General features: G+C 39.8%; 1 protein-coding gene across 1 annotated transcript; it reads left to right on the top strand.

Moving 5' to 3' along the window:
* The first annotated feature begins 6 nt into the window (after nucleotides 1-6).
* Nucleotides 7-19,241, top strand: LOC103247900 (E3 ubiquitin-protein ligase TRIM34). Its single transcript, XM_008019891.3, has 8 exons — nucleotides 7-96; nucleotides 7,375-7,866; nucleotides 8,912-9,007; nucleotides 9,724-9,954; nucleotides 16,012-16,034; nucleotides 17,259-17,359; nucleotides 17,664-17,690; nucleotides 17,987-19,241. Exons 1-8 carry the CDS (start codon nucleotides 22-24, stop codon nucleotides 18,550-18,552), a joined length of 1,611 nt encoding a protein of 536 aa, XP_008018082.2. The 5' UTR covers nucleotides 7-21; the 3' UTR covers nucleotides 18,553-19,241.
* The last annotated feature ends 4,648 nt before the right edge of the window (nucleotides 19,242-23,889 follow it).

Raw genomic sequence — 23,889 nt, 5'->3', positions numbered from 1 at the left:
CAGAGGAACCTCATTTGTTGAATGAATCCTGACCACACCCACCCTGGCTTTTCTTCACCTCTTCAACCAGGAGCCGAGATTTCTGTTGGTCTGAAGGTGTGTGGGGAGGTTTGTGGGGGGTAGAAGGTATGAGACTCAAGGAGAAAAGTTCTCAATGAAGTTAGGAGAATTTGATTTATGGCCCCAAGGCTGCCCTGCTCTGTCGGGAGCAAAGGCTGGCTTGCAGCCTTCCTGCTTTGCGTGCGCACTGATAGCAGCCTAGAGTCTGGGGAGGGACAGCCTTGAAAGCAGTGTTAAAGAGGCAGAAGGCTGCCTTTGTTTTCTGGAGTGTCTTTTTTTTCTCCAGGCTGAATCCAGTTCCATTGCTTTCCTATTGTATAATTTTGATTTTCTACCTTGCAAAGGAAACTGAATTCTCTCTCTCTCTTTCTCTCTCTCTCTCTCTTAAAGAGATGAACAGAAGATCTCTTATTTTCCACCCCCCTCCCTCCTCAAAAGAGAAGTTGGTGAGAGGAGGTCTCTGTTTTTCAAGTGTGTGCAGGGCTTAGCTCCTAGTATGCAGCATCAGATAGAATGGAGCCATGGGGGCATGGCCAGGGGGAATATTGAAGCGGGTTCTTTCGCTGCCCTCCTGGCAACCACTAAGCGGCTTTCTGAGGCCATCCTCACGTATTCTTAGTCCTTGGCCTGCCTGACTATAGCAGGTTGAGTGATCTGACTGCTGCACACCGCTCTGTTCCCTCTTATCCTCTGTCTTTCTGCAGGTCATGTCAGGGCTCTCCTTGCACATCCCCGAACATACTGTTTACTTTTACTTCAGTAACACATGTGCCACCAGCATCTTCACCTGTCTCAGAACTTGTTCCTCATCATTCTTCCTCTTAGACACACCTTCGCATTGATTTATAACCTCAATTTCTTATTGCTTTTCTTTGCTCACAACTACTTAGCAGAAGTTGTTTATTGTGGGCTCAGAAGGAGCCCACAGATTTAATCTTCTTGTTAAGAATTTGACATACAGTATGTCCTATCTTAAGCTCACTTGCAAGCAATTTGCACCTTGATTGATATGTTACAGATATTCCGACACATGCCATTCTGGCCTCTGCTCTCACCCCTCAGAGTTCACTGAAACTGCCATCCTCCTGGGTGGAATCCATGTCTGCCTGCATACTGACGGTCTCCCAGAGGCATCTAGTCAGGCACGAGGCCCAATATATGGGATAATATTGATTATAAAGCAGGCTGCTGATGTAAAAATGTGCAATTAGCATCCATTCAGCATTCAGAAAATATGAAATATATGTGGAAGCCTACATTCTAATTAGACAGCAATCATAGACCATATCAATGAATGATAGAGTACACAAGAAGATAACTAATACTATGGAGTAACATCTTTAAGAAGTTAAATTAGGATAAGGACTCTGTAAAGACCTCATAAAGGCCTTGCAACTTTAAATAGTTTTTATGAAAGTTTTAAATAGTTTTCATTGTAAGAAGAACACTTTTGAATAGAATCTTAAGAATTTGAGGAAATTAAAGTCTTTAATGGTTTTTCCCTGCACTTAAAAGGAAAACAGTGTGGATACGGAAGGTTGAGATGGGAGTGTGCAGGGAGAGGAATAAAAGGTGAGCTCTGGCCAGAAGTGGTGGCTCATGCTTGTAATCCCAGCACTTTGGGAGGACAAGGCAGGAGGATCACCAGAGATCAGGAGTTCAAGACCAGCCTGCCCAACGTGGTGAAACCCTTTCTCTACTAAAAAAATGCAAAAATTAGCTGGGCATGGTGGTGGATGTCTGTAGTCCCAGCTACTTGGGAGGCTGAGGCAGGAGAATCGCTTGAAGCCGGGAGGTGGAGGTTGCCAAGATCTTGCCATTGCGCTCCAGTCTTCCAGCCTGGGGGACGAGAGTGAGACTGTCTCAAAAAAAAAAAAAAAAAAAAAAAAAAAAGGTGAGCTCTGAGGATTGAGGCAGTGGGAAGGGATGTGTGATGCGGACCTAACTGGACCATTATGAAGTCTGGCCTCACTCTGGATGGCATGGGTGTGAACAGAAGAGTGACATGATTGACATCTGCTTTAAGGAGATCACTCTATCTACTGATGTAAGAACAAAGATGAGAGCAGAGTGAAGAAGGGCAATCATGGCTGGGCACAGTAGCTCATGCCTATAATCCTAGCACTGTGGGAGGCCAAGGCAGGTGGATCACTTGAGGTGGATCATGAGTTTGAGACCACCCTGGCCAAGATGGTGAAACTCTGTCTCTACTAAAAATACAAAAATTAGCCAGGCGTGGTAGCAGGCACCTGTAATCCCAGCTACTTGGGAGGCTGAGGCAAGAGAATCACTTGAACCCGGCAGGCAGAGGTTGCAGCGAGCCGAGATCACGCCACCACACTACAACCTGGCTAACAAGAGCGAAACTCTGTCTCAAAAAAAAAAAAAAAAAAAAAGGAAGGGCAATGATAGTATCAGCAAGACTAGTTGAAGAACAATTTCCTGAATTCAGGTGGTTTCTACCGGAGTGGTGGCAGTTGAGGGGGTTGGAACTAATTTGGAAAAAAAAAAAAAAAAAAAAAAAACTCTTTCAGCATATTCTCACGAAGTAACAGACAGAAAAAGACAAGATTAGGGGTTGCTTAATGAAAATGATTCTATGTTAAAAAAAAAAAAAAAAAAAAAACTTTTGGGAAATATATTGACCAGAACACTACAGCTCTTGGGGAGAGAGTCACTAATGTGGTATAGATTGAGCCCTGGACTCTAAGGAGTAGCTGAAGCAAGAACTCAGTACATAGAGGAATGGGGAGGAGATGTTACGATGTTTCTGAGCTCTCCAGGCCTCTGGATGTCAAAACAGGCTCTACTTTCCTTATTGGCAGTTTCTGACCAAGGAACCAGAAGAAGTGTCTAGGATATTGTCTAGAAACTTCAAAGGACATCCTCCCCTAAAAGTCACTCTTAGACACACTCTAATTTTACTATCTACCTGCAAAGAGACTTAAAGTTTGCATTATCATATCCAGATGTTAGGAGTCCAGATGTTAGGAGAAGACTCAAAAGAAGGGTACCATCACCTGGCAGCTATGGTAACCAGGTAACCTGGGAGTTCTGTCAGGCCCATGGCACTCATGTTCCCTTCTCTACCTCCCTGACTGCTGCTGGGCTTGAGCCACATTGGGAAGTGGTGGGGTCATTTCTCACACGTGGGACCCTGGTCCTCTGCACTTTTCTCATTCTTTTGTCATTATGGTGGCAGCAGCTTTGGCATCAACATGCAACCTCACTGTGAACATGAAGTCACAGCCCGTGGCAGAATGCATGTTCTACTGCTTCCTCTCCTGGAGTCCCCCAGTATTTCTAACTATTAGTTGGATACTGATTGGAATAAAAGATAACAAAGAACCCCACATCTGTGGTTGGCTCATAGCTTTAGCCATAAACAGGGGTGAATATTATCATATCATGTAAACTCCTGGTCTTACTAGTCATCAGATCCTGGTCTGACCAATGGTCATTGCAGCCACGGGCTACCAGTATATCTCTTTTGTATGATTTTTAGTATCTGTACCATTGGCTGGATGACATTTGCCAGCCTACTTTCAGCCTTTTTTCCTCCTTAAGGTCTTTTGATGGATGATTAGAGGAATAGACAGGTCTCGAGGCCTAGATTTATCTTCATACAGCTTTTTATCGTACCCCATCCTTTTGCCAAGCATAGGAAAGATTCCTAGGTTGTCACACATCACAGATCTTTCTTTCACTATCAAACCTGTTCAAATATATTAGTTTTCTAGCACTGTTGTAACCAATTATCACAAACTAGATGACTTAAAACAATAGGACTCTATATCACAGCTCAGGAGTCCAGAAGTCCAAAACCAAGATGGTGGTAAACTTGATTTTTTTCAGAAGGCTCTATGTGAAAATGGGTTCTATTCCTCTCCCCTAGCTTCCAGGGGTTTCTAGCAAACCTTGGCATTCTTTGGCTTATATCTGTGCTACTTCCGTCTCTGTCTCTATTGTCACATGGCTTTCTTTCCCGTGTGTTTGTATGTCCTCTCCTCTTATAAAAACACAGGTCAAGGCCGGGTGCAGTGACTCACGCCTGTAATCCCAGCACTTTGGGAGGCTGAGGCAGGTGGATCACCTGAGGTCAGGAGATCGAGACCAGCCTGGCTAACAAGGTGAAACCCCATCTCTACTAAAAATATAAAAATTAGCTGGGCTTGGTGGCATATGCCTGTAATCCCAGCTACTCAGGAGACTGAGGCAGGAGAATCGCTTGAACCTGGGAGGTGGGGGTTGCAGTGAGCCGAAATCGCGCCATTGTACTCCAGCCTGGGCGACAGAGCGAAACTCCATCTCAAAAAAAGAAAAAAACACAGATCTTTAAATTTAGGGCTTGTCTTTATCCAGTATGACCTCATCTTAACTTGACTACACCTGCAAAGATGTAGTTTTCAAATAAGGTCATATTCATACAAGCAAATATATTTTTGTGGAGGGTATAATTCTACCTACTAGAACAAGTATCAAAATGTTACTTACTGCCTACTGAGAGCCACCCTTTTTCCCTTTGCCTCACAGTTTCTTGTCTAAACTGACCTCAGGTTCTGAGAATTGGCATTGTATCATCATGCCACTACTCTGTGGTGCACCCTCTGGCTGACCACAAGCAATAATTGCAGGTTTCTTTTGCCACTTGCACTCATGCAGCTTAACTCTGCAGGGGGAATACAGGACAGGAGATATAGCATGCAGGCTGGGCTGCTTCAGGTAAGCTCTTAGTGAGGATTTTTTCTTTCTTTTTTTTTTTTTTTAGACAGAGTCTCGCTCTGTTGCCCAGGCTGGAGTGCAGTGGCGCCATCTCGGCTCACTGCAAGCTCTGCCTCCCCTGTTCACGCCATTCTCCTGCCTCAGCCTCCCGAGTAGCTGGGACTACAGGCGCCCACCACCATGCCTGGCTAATTTTTGTATTTTTAGTAGAGACAGGGTTTCACCTTGTTAGCCAGGATGGTCTTGATCTCCTGACCTCGTGATCTGCCAGCCTCAGCCTCCCAAGGTGCTGGGATTACAGGTGTGAGCCACCGCGCCCGGCCTCAGTGAGGATTCTTATGCCGGTACAAGACGATGTGGATGTGTGTGAAACTAACGTAGCTTAGGTAAATCTTACATCAACAGACTGATTCCCTTGTAAAGACCGTGAACATAGCTTCCAGAGCCCTACAGAGAATATTTTGTTACAAGAGTCTCAGCCCTCTTACGGAAGATGAGGTCTGTGCTTACCAAAAAAATAAAAATGAAATAATATACCAGGGGATGGTGATGGGGATGTCTTTTTTATAGGAAGGAAGGACTTAAACCTAATGATATCCCTTTTTTTCCCCACATGTCTAGTCTGACTTCCAATCTTATTTCCTTTACCCCGCCCTATTTCCCACCCTCATCTGCTTCTCTCTATTTCTTCTGTTAACTTGTCCTGCATCCTCCCATCCCTACCCTCACCTCCTATTCATTGGAAAGAGACTGTCACTTTTACTTCATTTAGGAAGTGTCACATATCCAGGTTCTTCTAGGCTCATGTGATGCCAAGGCCTAGGGCTTTTTGCATACCAACCACACATTTAAAAACTTTCGAAGATGTTATGATGCTACGTCCTCTATGAACAGGGCATTCACTTACATAATTCCTTCTACCTAAAATATTTGTTTTCTTTCTCATTCTGTATTCCTTTCTCATTATTCAGCTTTCATTAAACTCTTGCTTATCCAGCAAGATATCTTGGATAGTTCTCTACTTAGCAAATTATTTGATTTTCTAAAAACCTATACCTCTCTGTGATGGTGTTTTTTACACCTTCATAGGTGTAATTTTTACTATTTTACACTTTATGAATGATTATATAATTAGCATCTATCTTATTTAGGTGACTATTTACTTTATTCTGGCTAATACCATCTGTTCATACTCAGCTTTGAATTTTAATCCATTTCCTAGATTTTAATCACGGAAGATAATATGTCTTCAGTGAGAATTTCCAAAATAAACACAGGAATAATTGGCATTCAATTAGTGGATGTGGATTTAACACAGACAGAACTTAATTGCTCCTAAATGTAGTCTCCCCTTATATATTGGGACATCTCTCCCATGACCAACAGCCATCTCCTTGGTATTTCTATTCCTCAATGATCTGACATTGGTATGAATCTGTGATCTATGTGTAATTCAGCTGGTTACACCCCCTCCCCAACAAATACACACCTTTGGGTTCCTATCAACCTCTATAACATCCTTCATGCCAAGATGAAATCCTACCATCTACAAATACAAGACCCCCTAGAAATTCCCAGCTTATGTGATTTCCTCCATTTCTACACTCCCATAACACTGGATCCCAATCTACTTCTTTCAGGCTTTACCTCTGCTTTTCTTTGTTTAAATAAGTGGAGTAACATAGAGACCTCCGAAAGAGAACTCTGAGGATATTATGTTCACTCCAATTCTACCTATTGAATTGGATGATCTTTGTAAGTCATTTAATTTTATTTATTCATCTGAAGAAAGGGAGTACTCTTATTTCTCAAGAATTTTTGAAGGAGGAACAAATAGGCCAAAGTGATTTTTAAATTGTAACTGGTAATGAAATCTCCATTTTGTGGTCATTGCTGTTTCTGTGGGTATCTCTGGAAAGTGTGTGAGGGCATGGGAGGATTTTGTGTGGGTGGATGTGTTAGAAGGTGAGCACTTCTTCACTGGAAACCACATCTGGGGTTCCAAAGTTCAGCTATTGAAGAATTTCCAAATAATGGGAAAGAAAAATGAAACACTGACAAAGTTTTAGTCGTCTATGGAGAGACAGGGATTTTTTATATATATATTTATCAAACATCGTGCTTCTCTATGTTCTAAACACTGAGGCTATAGCAGTAAAAAAACAAAAGTGCCTAATCTATGTGCAGATTATATTTTAGAAAGAAGACATAGACATTTTAAAATAGATAGTGATAATAAGAGAAAGATGGCAAATGTACATTGAATGATGAGTTTGTGGTTGTGCTGTAGTTAAGTTTGTCTTATCAGGCCCTTCTGTGAAGGGACATGTAAGAAGAAAGTTGAAAAATGTATAAATGAAAGTTATGCAAATAGCAACAGGAGGGTAATTCTAGGCTGAGTAATGAACAAGTGCAAAAGCCTTGAGGCATTAACAGCTTGCCCAGACCACTTTCAGCCATTTTTGGTTTCTCTTCCTCATCTTTGTTCTTTAATGTTGCAGTCTTGGCCAGTCTTTGATGTGTGCACAATTAGAATGCTTTTTATTTGTACCATTCTTATACCATCCCCTTTCAATCTTCTCGGCCATCCAGGGGTCTTTAACCAGAAGAGAGAGGAGAGCCTCAGGAGTTAGGACCAGAAGAAGCCAGGGAAGCAGTGCAATGGCTTCAAAAATCTTGCTTAACGTGCAAGAGGAGGTCACTTGTCCCATCTGCCTGGAGCTGTTGACAGAACCCTTGAGTCTAGGCTGTGGCCACAGCCTCTGCCAAGCCTGCATCACTGTGAGCAACAAGGAGGCAGTGACTAGCCTGGGAGGAAAAAGCAGCTGTCCTGTGTGTGGTACCAGTTACTCATTTGAAAACCTACAAGCTAATCGGCATCTGACCAACATAGTGGAGAGACTCAAGGAGATCAAGTTGAACTCAGACAATGGGAAGAAGAGAGATCTCTGTGATTATCATGGAGAGAAACTCCTACTCTTCTGTAAGGAGGACAGGAAAGTCATTTGCTGGCTTTGTGAGCGGTCTCAGGAGCACCGTGGTCACCACACAGTCCTTACGGAGGAAGTATTCAAGGAATGTCAGGTAGGGCCCTAGATGGAGGGAGTTGGGGCAGAAGATGGTAGTTGGTGGGAAGTCTCACCCTTTCATTCTTCTTTTTTTTTTTTTTTTTTTGAGACGGATTCTCACTGTGTCACCCAGGCTGGAGTGCAATGGTGTGATCTCTACTCACTGCAACCTCCACCCTCCAAGTTCAAGCAATTCTTCTGCCTTAGCCTCCCGAGCAGTTAGGATTATAGGCACCTGGCACCGTGCCCAGCTATTTTTTTTTTTTTTTTTTTTTAGTAGAGACGGAGTTTCACCATCTTGGCCAGGCTGGTCTTAAACTCCTAATCTCACAATCCACCCACCTCGGCCTCCCAAAGTGCTGGGATTACAGGCGTAAGCCACCGCGCCCAGCCTTTTTTTTTTTTTTTTTTTTTTTTTGTGAGCAATAAAGGTTTTTAATCACCTGGGTGCAGGCGGACTAAGTCAGAAAAAGGAGCCAGCCCTTTTCATCCTCCTTTACCCCTTGTGGAACCATAATTCTGAGTCCTTTGATCATCTCCCTGTATATCTTTCACCCTGTGCTCAGCTTCCAATGCCTGGGGTACATTCCTGCGTATTCCTTTCATTTACATAACAAATGATCCTAGAGTACAGTCTCTTAGCCTAGAGTGAGAGATTTTTGTTTTGTTTTTTCCTTTTTCATTGTACAGTTGATAAATTCCTTCCCAAAGTTAGCTCTCTTGCTTCTCTAAGCAGGATAATTGCTCAGGAACATTGTGGATTGAACGAGGAAAGAGCATTGATAAGAGGAAAAGACTTTCCTTTCTGCAGGGTAAATACTTACTCTAAGGAAAGAGAGAATCAGGCTACTCCTCTTGAGGGGTATTGATTTTCATCACAATGAATAAACGATACATTCATCTCCTCAAATTTTTCCCCGTGTCATAGATTCTAATCACCAGCTTCACAGTTTCTGTAAATTGCTTTTTTTCTGACATCAACTTGATTTTTTCTCTGTTGTCCTCTATCCAGATACTGAGAAAGCTTATAGCTTGACTGTAGTGTGATTCCCTTCTCATAGGGGAAACTCCAGGCAGTCCTCAAGAGGCTGAAGAAGGAGGAACAGGAAGCTGAGAAGCTAGAAGCTGACTTCAGAGAAGAGAAAACTTCCTGGAAGGCAAGAGGAGACTCTGAAGGATTTCTAAGACAGGAATCTTGACAGGACCTTAATCCGAGGAGGCCTCATCCTTTTATTCCTTGACATTGCATGAGTCCTGAAGCCATTTGATTAGTTCTCTTCTCTGTCCTGTCCCTGTTGGGGGTGGAGGCTAGAAAGTGGACATGTTACAATTACACACACATACTGGAACTAAGCACAAAGATGGACTCTATGATGAGGAAGGCTAGAAAATACTGTGTTCCATTGCTCTTTTCCTATGAGGCTCTACTACTTCTGGTGAAAGACACTATATAAAGGACTACAGTTTTCCTCAAGATTCAAATTAGGAGTGTGGTAAGGCAGGCAGTCATGAATATCCAGGAAAGTGGTCTAGAAGCTAAGTCTTATGTTTTACATTTTGTCTGAGGGTTAGCCTAGATAAGACAGTTTGAGGTCATTGTTTTGGCAAGTACTGAAAGGAAAATAGTAGGAAAAAATAGCTTCCCTCTAAGTATCTCTATTGCTTCTACTCTTGCTGATTTGAACTCCCTGAAAAAAAAAATCTATATATAGATAATATAGGTATATATCTATATACAGATAATATAAATACACACACACGTGTGTGTGTGTGTGTGTGTGTGTGTGTATTTCCCTACTGGCTCCTAATCCTTTGCACAATAGGTCCTTAGCCTGACAAACTTATTACATCTCTCTCTTGTCCATCTTTGCAGTATCAGGTACAAACTGAGAGACAAAGGATACAAACAGAATTTGATCAGCTTAGAAGCATCCTAAATAGTGAGGAGCAGAGAGAGCTGCAAAGATTGGAAGAAGAGGAAAAGAAGAGGCTGGATAAGTTTGCAGAGGCTGAGGATGAGCTAGTTCAGCAGAAGCAGTTGGTGAGAGAGCTAATCTCAGATGTGGAGTGTCGGAGTCAGTGGTCAGCAATGGAGCTGCTACAGGTAAGAAGGTTCACTCAATCTGAGATTCTGGTAACACAGTTCCCTTCTCTGTCCTTGCATTCTCATGCTGGTGGTGACACTAAGGGGTTTCTTTGGCCTTGCAGTGCTGCCTTGTCATCCATTCTAGATGTCATGGACATGAATGACATTTTTGTTAATTTATGAAGTAAGGGAATACATTTTACCTTGCAGAGAGGATCCATGATACCTAGTTATAGTCTCTAGGCCCCTGTTATATGGGATCTAGTGTCAGGCATTCACCAGACTTCTCTTTACTCGGATTAGTCACAGGTAAACACACGGATTTTCAGGTTTAAGAGCATACACATTTAAGAAATGTGTTCTATTTAAGTTTAAAATCTGCTTATTTGTTATTGTAAATGTTCCCTGTTATTTTATTTTATTTTATTTTTTTAAGGCGGAGTCTTGCTCTGTCGCCCAGGCTGGAGTGCAGTAGCACGATCTCAACTCACTGCAAGCTCCGCCTCTCGGGTTCACGCCATTCTCCTGCCTAGCCTCCCAAGTAGCTGGGACTACAAGTGCCCGCCACCATGCCTGGCTAACTTTTTTTGTATTTTTAGTAGAGATGGGGTTTCATCGTGCTAGCCAGTATGGTCTTGATCTCCTGACCTCATGATCCACCTGCCTCGGCCTCCCAAAGTGCTGGGATTACAGGCCTGAGCCACCGTGCCCAGCCCCCTGTCAATTTTTTTAAAACATAAAGTGGTAGAATATTGAGCCTTTTGGGGAGATAGATGGACAAATATGTAGACAGACAGTGCTTTCCTTTCTTTGCTGAATTTCCAAATATTTCCTTTTTAAGATTTGGATCGAAGCAGGAGAGTAACTGATTTTCATTTGTTGAATTGTTTCCTTTGTCTCTGGTGCTTATATCCCAGCTTTTTAAAAATTCTTTTTTCCTTTTGTCGTCTTTTCTTGTTTAAATTTAAGATTACTCTAGAACAGAAGTTCCTAAACATATTTTACACTCATTAGTATGGCTATAATAAAAAAAAGATGGACAATACTAAGTGTTGGGGAAGATGTAAAGAAATTGAAACCTTCTTGAATTGCTAGTAGAGATGTAAAATAGTAAAGCTACTTAGAAAAACTGCTTGGCAGTTGCTCAGAAACATAAAGAGAGTTCTCATGTGGCCTAGCCGTTCCATTCCTACCTATATACCTAGAAGAACTGAATACATATATCTGTGCATAAACTTATATATGAAAGTTCACAGCAGTATTGCTCAAAAATAAAAACAACTCAAATCTCCTTAACTGATGAATGAATAAGCAAAATGTGTTATATCCAAACGATGTAATATTGTTTAGCTATGAAAAATAATGAATTAATAATACATGCTATGATATGGATGCACCTTGAAAACATTATAAATGAAAGAAGGCAAGCACAAAGTTCTTTTTTGTATGATTCCATTTATATGAAAGTCTGTAAGTAGCAAATCCATAATATAGAAACGAGATTAGTGGTTGCCAGGGCTCTGGGGAAGAATTAATAGGAAGTAATTGCTAATTAGTGTACAATTTCTATTTGTAGAGATGAAAATGATCTGCATTAACTGTAAAACGATGGTTGCACTACATTGTGAATATATTAAAACCTGTTAAATTGTGCACTGTAAAGGGCAAATCTTATGGTATTTGAACTACATCTCAGTAAAAACAAAAGCAAAAAGGTTCCGTAGGCCCTTTTTTATGGTTCTTCCTTAAGCTCTTCACAACCCTTTGAATCGTCACCTTCACAAAAGAACACTGTGCTTATGTCATTTGTCCACGCATTTGTCCTATTTAAGTCAGTCTTAGTTGCTATTTGGTCACTTGGAATTTAAAAATTACTGGTAGATCAAAAACTATAAATGCTGTGGGATTAACATTTCACATCTAGATGTTAGCTTCAAAGAATGGCAAATGGAAAACTAAGGAACTTATTCTTTTATCTGAGTAGGGACTTTGGCTATTCCTCTCAATATGTTAAGATATATGCTGTTGTATTTGTGGTATTTCCCTTCCACAGTCCTGGCTCCTGAGAGTTCCTGTAACAGCTTTCTTTCTATATGGATTCTTATGACGGTGACTGGGATGGATGGTGTTATCATATATCCATTGTTTGTTTGCTGGAGGGACTGATGTTCTTTGCATAAGAGCTACATTCAACACTTACTGCCGAAGAATGATCTAGACAGAAAGATGCTAAACTTGAAAATTGATGCAAAAGTTAGATGAGATTTTAGGTTATTTCCCTTATAAAACAGATACTTTGATTTTTAATGCTTTCTGTAATATTTTATTATATTTGACCATTTTTATTTTTGAAAGAATGGAATGGTAGGTAGCTAAATGAGGGAATGAAGATGGCAGTTATTATTATTTTAAAAACTTTTTTTCAGATTTTTTGAAATTTTAGATTCGGGGGCATATGTACAGGTTTCTTATCAGGGTCTATTGCACAATGCTAGGGTTTGGGCTACATGGTACTCATTATTTTTGTCTTGTCAATATCCATTCCCCGTTTTTCTGGTAACAACACCTGGAATTACTCTTGAAAGAAAGACTAGCATGTCTATTTCTATCCTTGTACTTGTTTAGACCTGAGAAAATCAGCACTATCGAGGATGAATTAGTTAATTATGTGTAAATCAGTGTATCCAATCCTTACGTCCCTACCAGCCACACTGTGATAATTTTTTTTTTTTTTTGGAGACAGAGTCTCGCTTTGTCGCCCAGGCTGGAGTGCAGTGGCGCGATCTCTGCTCACTGCAAGCTCCGCCTCCCGGGTTCAGGCCATTCTCCTGCCTCAGCCTCTCGAGTAGCTGGGACTACAGGCGCCCGCCACCACGCCCGGCTAATTTTTTGTATTTTTAGTAGAGATGGGGTTTCACCGTGTTGGCCAGGATGGTCTCGATCTCCTGACCTCATGATCCGCCTGCCTCGGCCTCCCAAAGTGCTGGGATTACAGGCGTGAGCCACCGTGCCCGGCCACTGTGGTTATTTTAAGTTGGGCATCTGACCCAATCCTGAATGCTTGTGGGTGACAAAATTGTACTGTCATTACAGTGAAGAGAAGTTGTCCTTTGTAGCAGAAAATAATACCAGTGAAGATAATTCAAATAAAAAGATTCAAGTTGTTATCAATTAAAATCTGAGAATACAGTCAAAATATAGGGAAGAAATGAGAATTAATAGGCACATAGAGGCCAGAATTTTGACAGAGGTTTGACCTTCCAGAGCCATCTGTGACTAAAGTAATACCTCTCTGGCCACAACCCTTACTTTCTTCCCAGTTAAGGCAATTTTAGTTGTTGAACAACAAAACTATACTAATAAAGAGAGCAAACCCATTTATTTGGTTGTACAGCAGCTGGTGTTATGAAAGAGTAAGGCCAAATATCTTGGTACATCTTGCTCAAAACAAAGTAACCCATAGTGGTGATGATGGGGGAATGCAGATGACTAACAGAAATTAAGGATGGACTGCCTTGATAAAATGTTTTAGTGTCTGAGACAGGGACTGAGTGAATATTGATACCATTTTGACGATAGGGCATAAGAAAGGAAACATGGTTGGTGAATAGCTTATGTTTTAGATATTCTTACTTACTAGTGCCCGTTTTTTCTTCTTTGCGAAATGTAGTATTGTACCTGTACAAAATGAAGTCTAGCTGCTTTTTCTCATGGTCCAATAATGAGAGGCAGACAGACTTGGAAAATAAGGGGGTTTATTTTTTCAGCTGGTTACAGGGAGAAAGTTGGAGTAACTTACCAGACCAACTCAGAGTTACAAGATTTTTTCTGGAGCTTATATACATTTTAAGCTCTATGCCTTCGTGTGGGAGTGCACCTACAAGCAGGAGTGTTTTATTCAATTTATATATATCTTTAACTAGGGTTTGAAGTCTAGAGAGTTTTCTCTAGAATCTTGGAAAGTTTCTTAATCTTAAATGGGCCCTGGTACCAGGTGTATGTGTAAGAATGCTTTTATTATTCGATCAGACTTTAGGGTATGAGAAAACCCAGGCAGGGTCTTTAAAGGGTTTGCTTTCGCATTTCAACCCTGGTACTCAGGCACCAGCTTTTCCAGTTCTTTAATGTTTAACTTATGCATTCATCAAAATTATAGTAAAGGGATAAGGGAAACTGATTGTTCTGGTTGCTGATGGAAACCTGACCTGCCACAGTATTATAGAAACATGATTACAGATAAAAGACAATGATTAGATATGTAAAGGCTGACAAAAAACAGCACCTATATATGAGCTAAAATTAAGATTGGAGGCTGGGCGCGGTGGCTCACACCTGTAATCCCAGCACTTTGGGAGACTGAGGTGGGTGGGTCATGAGGTCAGGAGATCGAGACCATCCTGGCTAACATGGTGAAACCCCGTCTCTACTAAAAATACAAAAAATTAACTGGGCGTGGTGGCATGTGCCTGTAGTCCCAGGTACTTGGGAGGCTGAGGCAGGAGAATCACTTGAACCGGGGAGGTGGAGGTTGCAGTAAGCCAAGGTCGCACTACTGCACTCCAGCCTGGGTGACAGAGTGAGACTCCATCTCAAAAAAAAAAAAAAAAAAAGATTGGAAGAGGTTACGTATAGGTGGTAGATAGAGCAGGACATTTTTTTGTCTGTACATAAAACCATGTCATCTGTAAAAAGAGATAGATTTACTACTTTCTTTCCAATATAGATACTTTTTAAAAAATTAGTTTTTATTGGTACTTAATAAGTATATATATTTATGGGGTACATAGATTTTGGCAAAAGTGTATACAATGCATAATAATTACATCAGTCCATCAGGGTAAATGAGGTATCCATCACCTCAAGCATTTATCATTTCTTTGTGTTACCAACATTCAGATTATACTATTTTAATTATTTTAAATGCATAATAAATTATTTTTGACTATAGTCACCCTGTTGTGGTATCAAATACTAAATCTTATTCATTCTATCTAATTGCCAACATAGAACTTTTTATTTCTTTTCTGTGACTAACTGCCTTGACTAGAACCTCTAATACCATGTTAAATAGAAGCAGAGAGAGCAGACATCCTTGTCTTTTCTGATCTTTGGGGAAAAGCATTCAGTTTTTCACCACAAAGTATGATGTTAGCTATAGGTTTTTCATAGATGTGTTTCATCAGGCTGAGGGACCTGTCTTCTATTCCAAGTTTGTTACCATTCCTGTTTTGTTTTGTTTTTAATGAAAGTGTGCTGAATTTTGCTGAATGCTTTTTTTTCATGTCTATTGAGATCATCATGTGTTTTTTATCCTTTATTTTATTAATATGGTATATTACATCAATTGATTTTTTTATGTTGAACCAACCTTGCATTTCTGGGATAAATTCTACTTGACCATCAGGTATAATCTTTTTGCTGGATTGCCAGATTTGATTTTCTTATATTTTTGTTGAAGAATTTTATATTTATATTCATAAGAGATATTGGCCTATGGTTTTCTTTTCTTGTGATGTCTTTGGTTCTTTTATCAGGGTTCTTTTATCAGGGTAGGATGAGCCTCATGTAGTGAATTAGGAAGTGTTGCCTGCTCTTCTATATTTTTGAAATAATTTATGAAGTTTTGATATTCTTTCTTTTTAAACCTTTAGCAGAATTCGCCAGTGAAGCCATCTGGGTAAGGCCTTTTCTCTGTAGGAAGTCTTTGATTTCTAACTTAATATCTTAACATGTTTTAGGCCTATTCATATTTTCTATGTGTTCTTTAATCAATATTGATAGTTTCTGTATTTCTAGGAATTTGTCTATTTCATTTAGATTATCTAATTTGTTGGCATACAGTTGTTCATCGTTTTTATAATCCTTTTAATTTCCATAAGGTCAGTGGTAATATCCCATCTTTCATTCCCGATTTTTTTTTTTCTTGGTATGTCTAGCTAAACGTTTGCCAATTTTGTTGACATTTTCATATAACTCACTTCTGATTTTTCCATTTTTTTTTCTATTGTTCTTTCTTTCATTAGTCTTACACTAGTCTTTATACACTTTGACTCATGTTTTTTCTTTTCTTTCTAGGACATGAGTGGAATCATGAAATGGTGCGTATGGGTGGCCAGGAGTGGTGCTTGTGAGTTATAAAGAAGGGTTTGTAGCTATTAGAGTTATTTGGTGGTCAATCAGAACAAAAAAATCTCCCAGAGCAGTAAAATTTGGATGTAACTTTATCTTAAATTGCTGGTCCCAGATGAGTATTTGAGAGTTCCATAACTACTGAGAATGGACTTGATCCTATAGTAGTAAATTCAGTGATTGAAGTTCAGAGCTACAGCCAGAAAGGATATTAAGGATGAGAGCTTTTACTGTCAGACTTCTGTGACTTCACTTGTTTAATTCATCCTCTGTCCCTGCATCCAGCCCTGGATCTTTTATTTTATATGTGTTTGTCATATCACATGGAGGGCCTTGTCAAATCCTAAAATAGGGCATGGAGACAGCTCCTTTATATTTACTTTGCTTACTTAGAAATAGAAGGTACCAGATCATTATGCAAGGTTCTCTTTAGATTTCCAAAAGCAGACTCGAGCCTCAGGATGGTAGCTTTGACTCTGATGACGATAATTGATCTCTGCCTGTTCACACACTTTAGAAGCTCCTACGGAAAAGTGTAGTCCTTGTTCCTTATGTTTACCGTTGCCAACCTACTTGGAAACATCAAGTTTCCTACAAACAGATAAAATTCTAACATTTTTACTTAGGTAGTCATAACTTCTCCTTTGCCAAGTGTTCATGTTTCCCAGAGAATCCGAAATCTCAAATGTGGGCCATCCCACTGGAGTTCAGGCTTTGAACTAGGGCACAGGCTCACAGGATTTCCCTACAGAGCCCCACATCACCGTCAGGATCTACAGCGCAGAATACTACACCTCTGGCCCCTCCCAGAAGACTCACTGAGTTGCAGTGAGTTTTCCACATATCACTTACCATTTCTACAGGTAGCAAAGTATTTTCCTATGCATTGTTTTATCCAATTTTTTATTATTTCCATTAGAGATCAAAGGAGGTTTAATTATTTTATTTTTAAGGAAGAAACTGTACTTTCAAAAAATGAAGACCTTCCCAAGGCCACCCAGAGGATAAGAGGGGAAGTAGACACAGTCACATTTCTTCTGGATCCAGGGTCAGGCTCTCCCTTCTCCCCCTCCACAGGCTGAGGGAGAAGGATTCAAGTGCATCAGTGATACGAAGGAGATGAAACCAGTGATGTGGGAGGGATGGACGCAGGATAAAAGATGTGGGGGTCAGACAATTTTTATCATTCCTAGGAGTGAGATCTGGAGGCTGAAAAAACCAAAAAAAGTTTCCAAGAAACTGAAGACTGTATTCCGTGCTCCAGATCTGAGTAGGATGCTGCAAATGTTTAGAGGTGAGGAGAAGCATAGACTGTGGATGTGGGGTTGTTGTGGTGTCAGGTAATAAACTGTCTAGGTGGGATAACTTAAAATTGAGGACAGAGAGAGGAGGGAGGTCAGAAAAAAAGAAATATTCTGTGATGAAGAGGATACATTTATATGTAAGGAAAAGTGGCTAGGTCTTTGGTTTATCTTTTAATTCACTAGCTCACAGCTTCACGGTATTCCCTTCCCCTGTCCCTACTCCAAAGAATATATAGGTATCAGTGCTTACTCCTTTGTTTCTAATCACCATCACTGAATCTTTTATTATTTCAGAACTGACAGCTGTCCGATGCTACTGGGGTAAGAAAAAGTTACCGTCTTTAAATAACTGTGTTCCATTTACCTTCCAGAAGTTTATGGTTTCAATGATATCTTCTGATCTTAGCCTCATGCATTCTTAGCACCTCCCAAAACATTTGCCTAAGGCATTTCTCCAGTGTTTTACCCCTCCTACAATTCATCAATGCAAGTTTTTCAGTCACCCAAGTTCCTTCATCACAATGTCACTAGATAAACTACTCCATATCTGTCACCTGGTCATATATATCACATACATGATTATATTCATATATATACACATTTTTTTTTTCTTGCAGTGGATGTCACACTGAATTCAGTCAACCTAAATTTGAATCTTGTCCTTTCAGAAGATCAGAGACAAGTGATATCTGTGCCAATTTGGCCTTTTCAGTGTTATAATTATGGTGTCTTGGGATCCCAATATTTCTCCTCTGGGAAACATTACTGGGAAGTGGATGTGTCCAAGAAAACTGCCTGGATCTTGGGAGTATATTGTAGAACATATTCCCGCAATATAAAGTATGTTGTTAGAAGATGTGCAAATCATCAAGATGTTTACTCCAAATACAGACCTTTATTTGGCTACTGGGTTATAGGGTTACAGAATAAATGTAAGTATAGTGCCTTTGAGGAGTCTTTGTCCTCTGATCCTGAGGTTTTGACTCTCTCCATGGCTGTGCCTCCCTGCCGTGTTGGGGTTTTCCTAGACTATGAAGCAGGTATAGTCTCATTTTTCAATGTCACAAGCCATGGCTCCCTCATTTACAAGTTCTCTAAATGTTGCTTTTCTCAGCCTGTTTATCCATATTTCAATCCTTGGAACTGTCCAGCTCCCATGACGCTATGCCCACCAAGCTCTTGAATTTTCTCATTTCTTCACCTACAACTCTTTGTCTTGACTTATCTCCTGCAACTGACTCATCTGCAACATTCAGACCATTGCTTCCTTGTAGCTTCCCTTCTTTAGAACTTCTACTCATCTTTGAGATGTACAGTATATTTGGCTTGAGTTATGAGAGATGCTTATTTATTCATTTACTCTGTTTCATATTTTCAGAGAAAGTTACCTAATCCCTCCTAAAGACACAGTAGTATTGGTATAACATCCTTGCCTTCTCATTTGTCCGTATTTTGCTTTACCACTGATGTGAAGAGGCCCAAAGCCTGTTAGCCACCATCCATGCTACCTAGGTAGTCCATAGGAACCACCCTGATGACCACCATCAACATCAACTAAAGGTTCTTGGAGGGTATGTCAGTGTTTTGCTCAGGATATCCCAGATACATCAAGGAATTCAGGAGAGGAAAATACGAGCAATATGTGTATTCAGAGTGAAGATTTTATGTCCAGAGTATTTGAGCTCAAACCCTGTCTCTTGTTTTCTAATCATGATGAATACTTTCTCAGTTTCTTTTTCCTGAAATATAAATTGGGATTTAAGAATGTACTTAATTATTAAAATCATTGTGTAAAACTAAGTGTCTCTGAATGTAATGCACTAATTTAGTGTCTGGAACATAATAAATATTTGCTCTCATGATTACTAAAAAGTGTGAGCTGTGGTAATGTCCTGTGCAATAGTTTTGTGACCTTCAGAGGAATAGTAGTTGATTTTACTGAAGTCTCATTTTTCAAGTTGCCAGACTCCACTGTCAAGACCACTCCAATTTTAGTTTTGTTTTATAGAACTTTTTATACTGAGAGTAGGACTGTTCTTTTTCTTTTTAATTGTACATATTTAAGATATATATACTATTATGTTTTGATATACAATTTCATGGTAAAGTGATTACTACAGCCAACTAAATTAATACATCCACTATATCATATAGTTACTGTGTGTGTGTCGGCGGGGGCGGGGGTGGTGGTAAGTGCATTTAAAATCTACTTTCTTAGTAAATTCCCAGTATACAATACAATGTTAACTATAATCCTTGATATAGTTGGGATTTTTGTCCTGCCCAAATCTCATGTTGAAATGTAATCCCCAATGTTGGAGGTGGGGCCTGGGGGAGGTGATTGGATCATGGAGGGCCTAGCACCCATGGTAATTAATACATTCTTGCTGTGAGTTCATGGGAGATCTGGTTATTTAAGAGTATGGCACTTCATCTTCTCTCTCTATTGTTCCCACCCCTGCCAGTGATGTTCCTGCTCCTGCTAATGTTAGAATAGAAAAGTGATTGTATTTGACAAAAAAAAAATTAAGTTAGTACAACAATAAAAAAGTGTGATAGGCTGGGCGCCTTGGCTCGTGCCAGTAATCCCAGCCAGCACTTTGGGATCCCAGCCAGCACTTTGGGAGGCTGAGATGAGAGGGTTACCTGAGGTCAGGAGTTCAAGACCAGCCTGGCCAAAATGGCAAAACCCTGTCTCTACTAAAAATACAAAAATTAGCCGGATGTGGTGGTAAGCCCCTGTAATCCCAGCTACTCGGGAGGCTGAGGCATGAGAATCGCTTGAACCTGGGAGGTGGTGATTACAGTGAGCCAAGATTGCCCCACTGTACCCCAGCCTGGGCAACAAGAGCAAAACTCTGTCTCAAAAAAAAAAAAAGTGTGAAAAAAGTGGTTTGTTGTAGATCACCAAAAAATTATGAAACATTGTTATACAATTCAATGCTAAGTTTTAAATCTCTGTAAAATGAATAGGTTAAAATTAACAACCTTACAATCAGGAAGAAGCAGAAAATTTCATAGAACCACAATAATAAAATCGTGTAAAAATTATAAAATTATATGTGTTCAAGTGCATAGAATGAGAGTACTTTTAAAGGTCTAATGTTTTGGGTCAGTTCTACAATCAGGGAGAAAAAAAGACAGCCCTACTTTTCCTTCTTCAGAAGAGAGTGGGAACAGAGGAGACTTGATGAGGGTCAAGTCTAGGAAAAACTTCACTTTTACTCATTGTATGTTGATTCTCTAGATATATTCCCACCTGTTCTTTGCCCTGGTGATGGGACTTTTACCCAGATCTGACAACTGCTCTCTTCATCAAACCTAGTCTTCTGGTTAAAAAAAAAAATATATATATATATATATAAAATATGTATATTAATATGTGTATGTATTTATAATATATGTGTAATTTATAATCATATAAATATATAATACATATAAATACATATGTATTATACATATAGATTATATATGTATTATACATATAGATTATATATGTATAATACATATAAATGTATACATTTTAATATACATGTATATTATATAAATATACATACACACACACACACACATATCCACAAATACACCAATCACCCTCATATTTCTTCCCAGAATTCCAACCAGAGGCACAGCTTATCTGGAAATATCATCTTACCACAGTAGCACTGGATGTCCACTCAGAAATGATAAAAATTCATAACATTGACTATATGCAAAGGAGTCAGCACTGATGTCAATTTTTTTCTCCAGAATAGAGGAAGAGGAGGGCACTATGGTAGGGCAATGAATTTGTGAATAATAGCATGAAACAGTCTCTTGGCTACTCCCCATCGAATATGACCACATCATCAGCACACAATGTCCTTCCTTCCTTATCGCTTCCATCTACACCTAGAAACTGCTCTCTTCCCTATCTAGCACCTGCCACCACTAGACTACTGCAGATCTAGTTGTTCTAGCTTTTCTCACCTTTCACAGTTGAAGCACTCCTCTTAGACGAGAAGCTCAACACACTTCCCTTTATTCTTTGGGAAACGTTTTTAGCTTAAGTCAAATTCTCACTCCCACGAATGAAAATAAAATTGACTCCCGAACCTCTGACTTTGTAACCCTAGGACACCACTGATTTCTTATCATTTCATCCCATTGACGTACTTGAACTCTGTTCCCTGAGAAGGGAGAGGGCAGACTCTTGACCCTAGAGCCAGACAAAATGTACTCATGTCCACTTTCTCCCTTACTCTCTGTATGACAATGGGACAGTTTTAAGCTCTCAGAAGCACTGTTTATTTCTTCCAAAATGAAATAATTAATCTCTCCCTCTCTGCCTTCTTGAGCTCATAGGACATGAAAAATTAATGGATTATAAAACAAACAAAAAAAATTTGATGCCTTCAAAAAAGATTTAATGTGTGGAAACATCATTGCTATGGATGTGGGTTACCAGAAAGATGGTTAGAAAGTGAGGTTGCAGAACCTGGCTCCTGGGTGTTTGAGACATACCAAGAGAGGAATCCTGTCTGGAGAGGCCTAAGACCTTCAAAGCCTATTTCCACCAGAGAAGTGCTCTGAGGTTCCAAGTTTTTTGGGAAAAATTACCAATATTTGGCAAAGGAGATTTCATGAATACCAAACTAATAGTGGTCTGAATTTCCTGTGTTTAGAAAAGCTCTATATTGTCAGGTAGGTATACAATTTTAGACACAAAGATGTCACCTTTTCATACTCTTGTAAAGTATCTGACTGAGATGAATCAATTGTTTACACCAAGAAAAAAATATTATTCCAGAAATGCATATGTCTTTTTTGAAATCTAAACAGAACCACAAGGAAGGATCTGTTCTCTTCTATACCCACAAGAAAAATATAAATATATAGGAGTTGTCCAAATGAACAATTTGGGGTGCTTGGCAGACAAAGATGTAATTCTCTTATAGCAAATGAGATATCTTTTTTTTTTTTTTTTTTTAGACAAAGTCTCACTCTGTTACCCAAGCTGGAGTTCAGTGGTGCGAGCTTGGCTCACTGCAACCTCCACCTCCCAGGTTCCAACAATTCTCCTGCCTCAGCCTCCTGAGTAGCTAGGATTACAGGTACACACTATGATGCCCTGCTAATTTTTGTATTTTTAGTAGAGAGGGGATTTCACTATGCTGGACAGGCTGGTTTTGAACTCCTGACCTCGTGATCCACCCGCCTCGGCTTCCCAAAGTGCTGGGATTACAGGTGTGAGACACCGTGCCTGGCCAAGACACCTATTAAATACAAAATCAGAGCTAGATGGAGGTAACAAAATGGTGATGTCACAGGGGTCTGATACTGCAACACCTTATCCCTAATACCACTCTTGATCCACACATTCTGTGACTCTCCACCACCCAAATTTTATACCATAGAATGTGATTTATTCTCAATAGTTTTAGAATACTCAAACCCTGAATTGTGACCAGAAATTTACAATAATATTATATCTAAATTTCCTGTCCTGGGAGATGTTTTATTCTGATTGAACCCCCGGCAATTCTAATGGCTACACATCTTTTCTCACAACACAAAAGAACAATCTCTGTTCTCCCACATATACCACTTTATGATGCTATTCACATTCTAGGAAGAAGAAAGAAAACGTAAATTAAGAAATAACAGCTTCTCCTCACATACAAGGCTTCATCACATTTCCCCCAGTCCCTGAGGTGCTGAGAATGGAGACAGGCCCAGTGTGAAAGCCAAAAAAAAAATCAGCGTAAGACGCAGAGCAATCATTCCAGTAGAGTCATGTGAGGCTGCCAAGTTCTCTAAAAAGTAGAAACAGCTTTCATCCTTTTGGAAGAGGCTTTTGGTATCTGCAGATGGGACATGCTTATAAGGAAAAGAATATACCTACAATTACTTTTCTCCAAACATATATGACTCCCCATGAAGTGATTTAAAATTTTAAATAATTAGTGTTTCTTTGATTTATTCAACAAATTTGCAAAATTATTTGTCAGGTATTATGCCAGGATTCAAAGAATCAAAAATAAACAAAAAGTTGTCCTCAAGAAGTTTACGTGGCTTTTGCTGAGGGTATAAGCAAGCAAGTGTACTAAACAAATATAGGTGTTTGTTTCTGAAGCCCCTCTCTTCATTTTAGATATAAACTGTAACTGACCTCATTCCTTTCCTTAAGATCAACATATACATATCTGTACTTGAATTCCAACTCTCTATTTTTACTCAGTTTTCACTGAAATGCAATTTAATATATTCAGTAGCGAAGGAGCCACGAGGACCAGCAATTCAGGATGTCTATTATGTAACACCAACCACACTGTTTTCTTATACCAGATTATCTTTAAAATGGTACCAATATCTATTCAGAGTACGCCTTCTTCCACTAACCATTGGATATTCTCTTTGCTCTCAGCAAGCACCTCGAGTGATAACGATTTTTACCTAATGGAGTGACCCAAACTTTCATTTCTGAAGGGCTTGGCCATTTGTCATCTTGCCTGAGCTGAGTTGTTGTCTCTTTTTATTG

The sequence above is a fragment of the Chlorocebus sabaeus genome, chromosome 1 (genome assembly GCF_047675955.1).
Source record: "Chlorocebus sabaeus isolate Y175 chromosome 1, mChlSab1.0.hap1, whole genome shotgun sequence".
Classification (NCBI taxonomy): Eukaryota; Metazoa; Chordata; class Mammalia; order Primates; family Cercopithecidae; genus Chlorocebus; species Chlorocebus sabaeus.
Note: the sequence above shows the minus strand (reverse complement) of the source record. Positions and strands in the feature narration are given on the sequence as shown.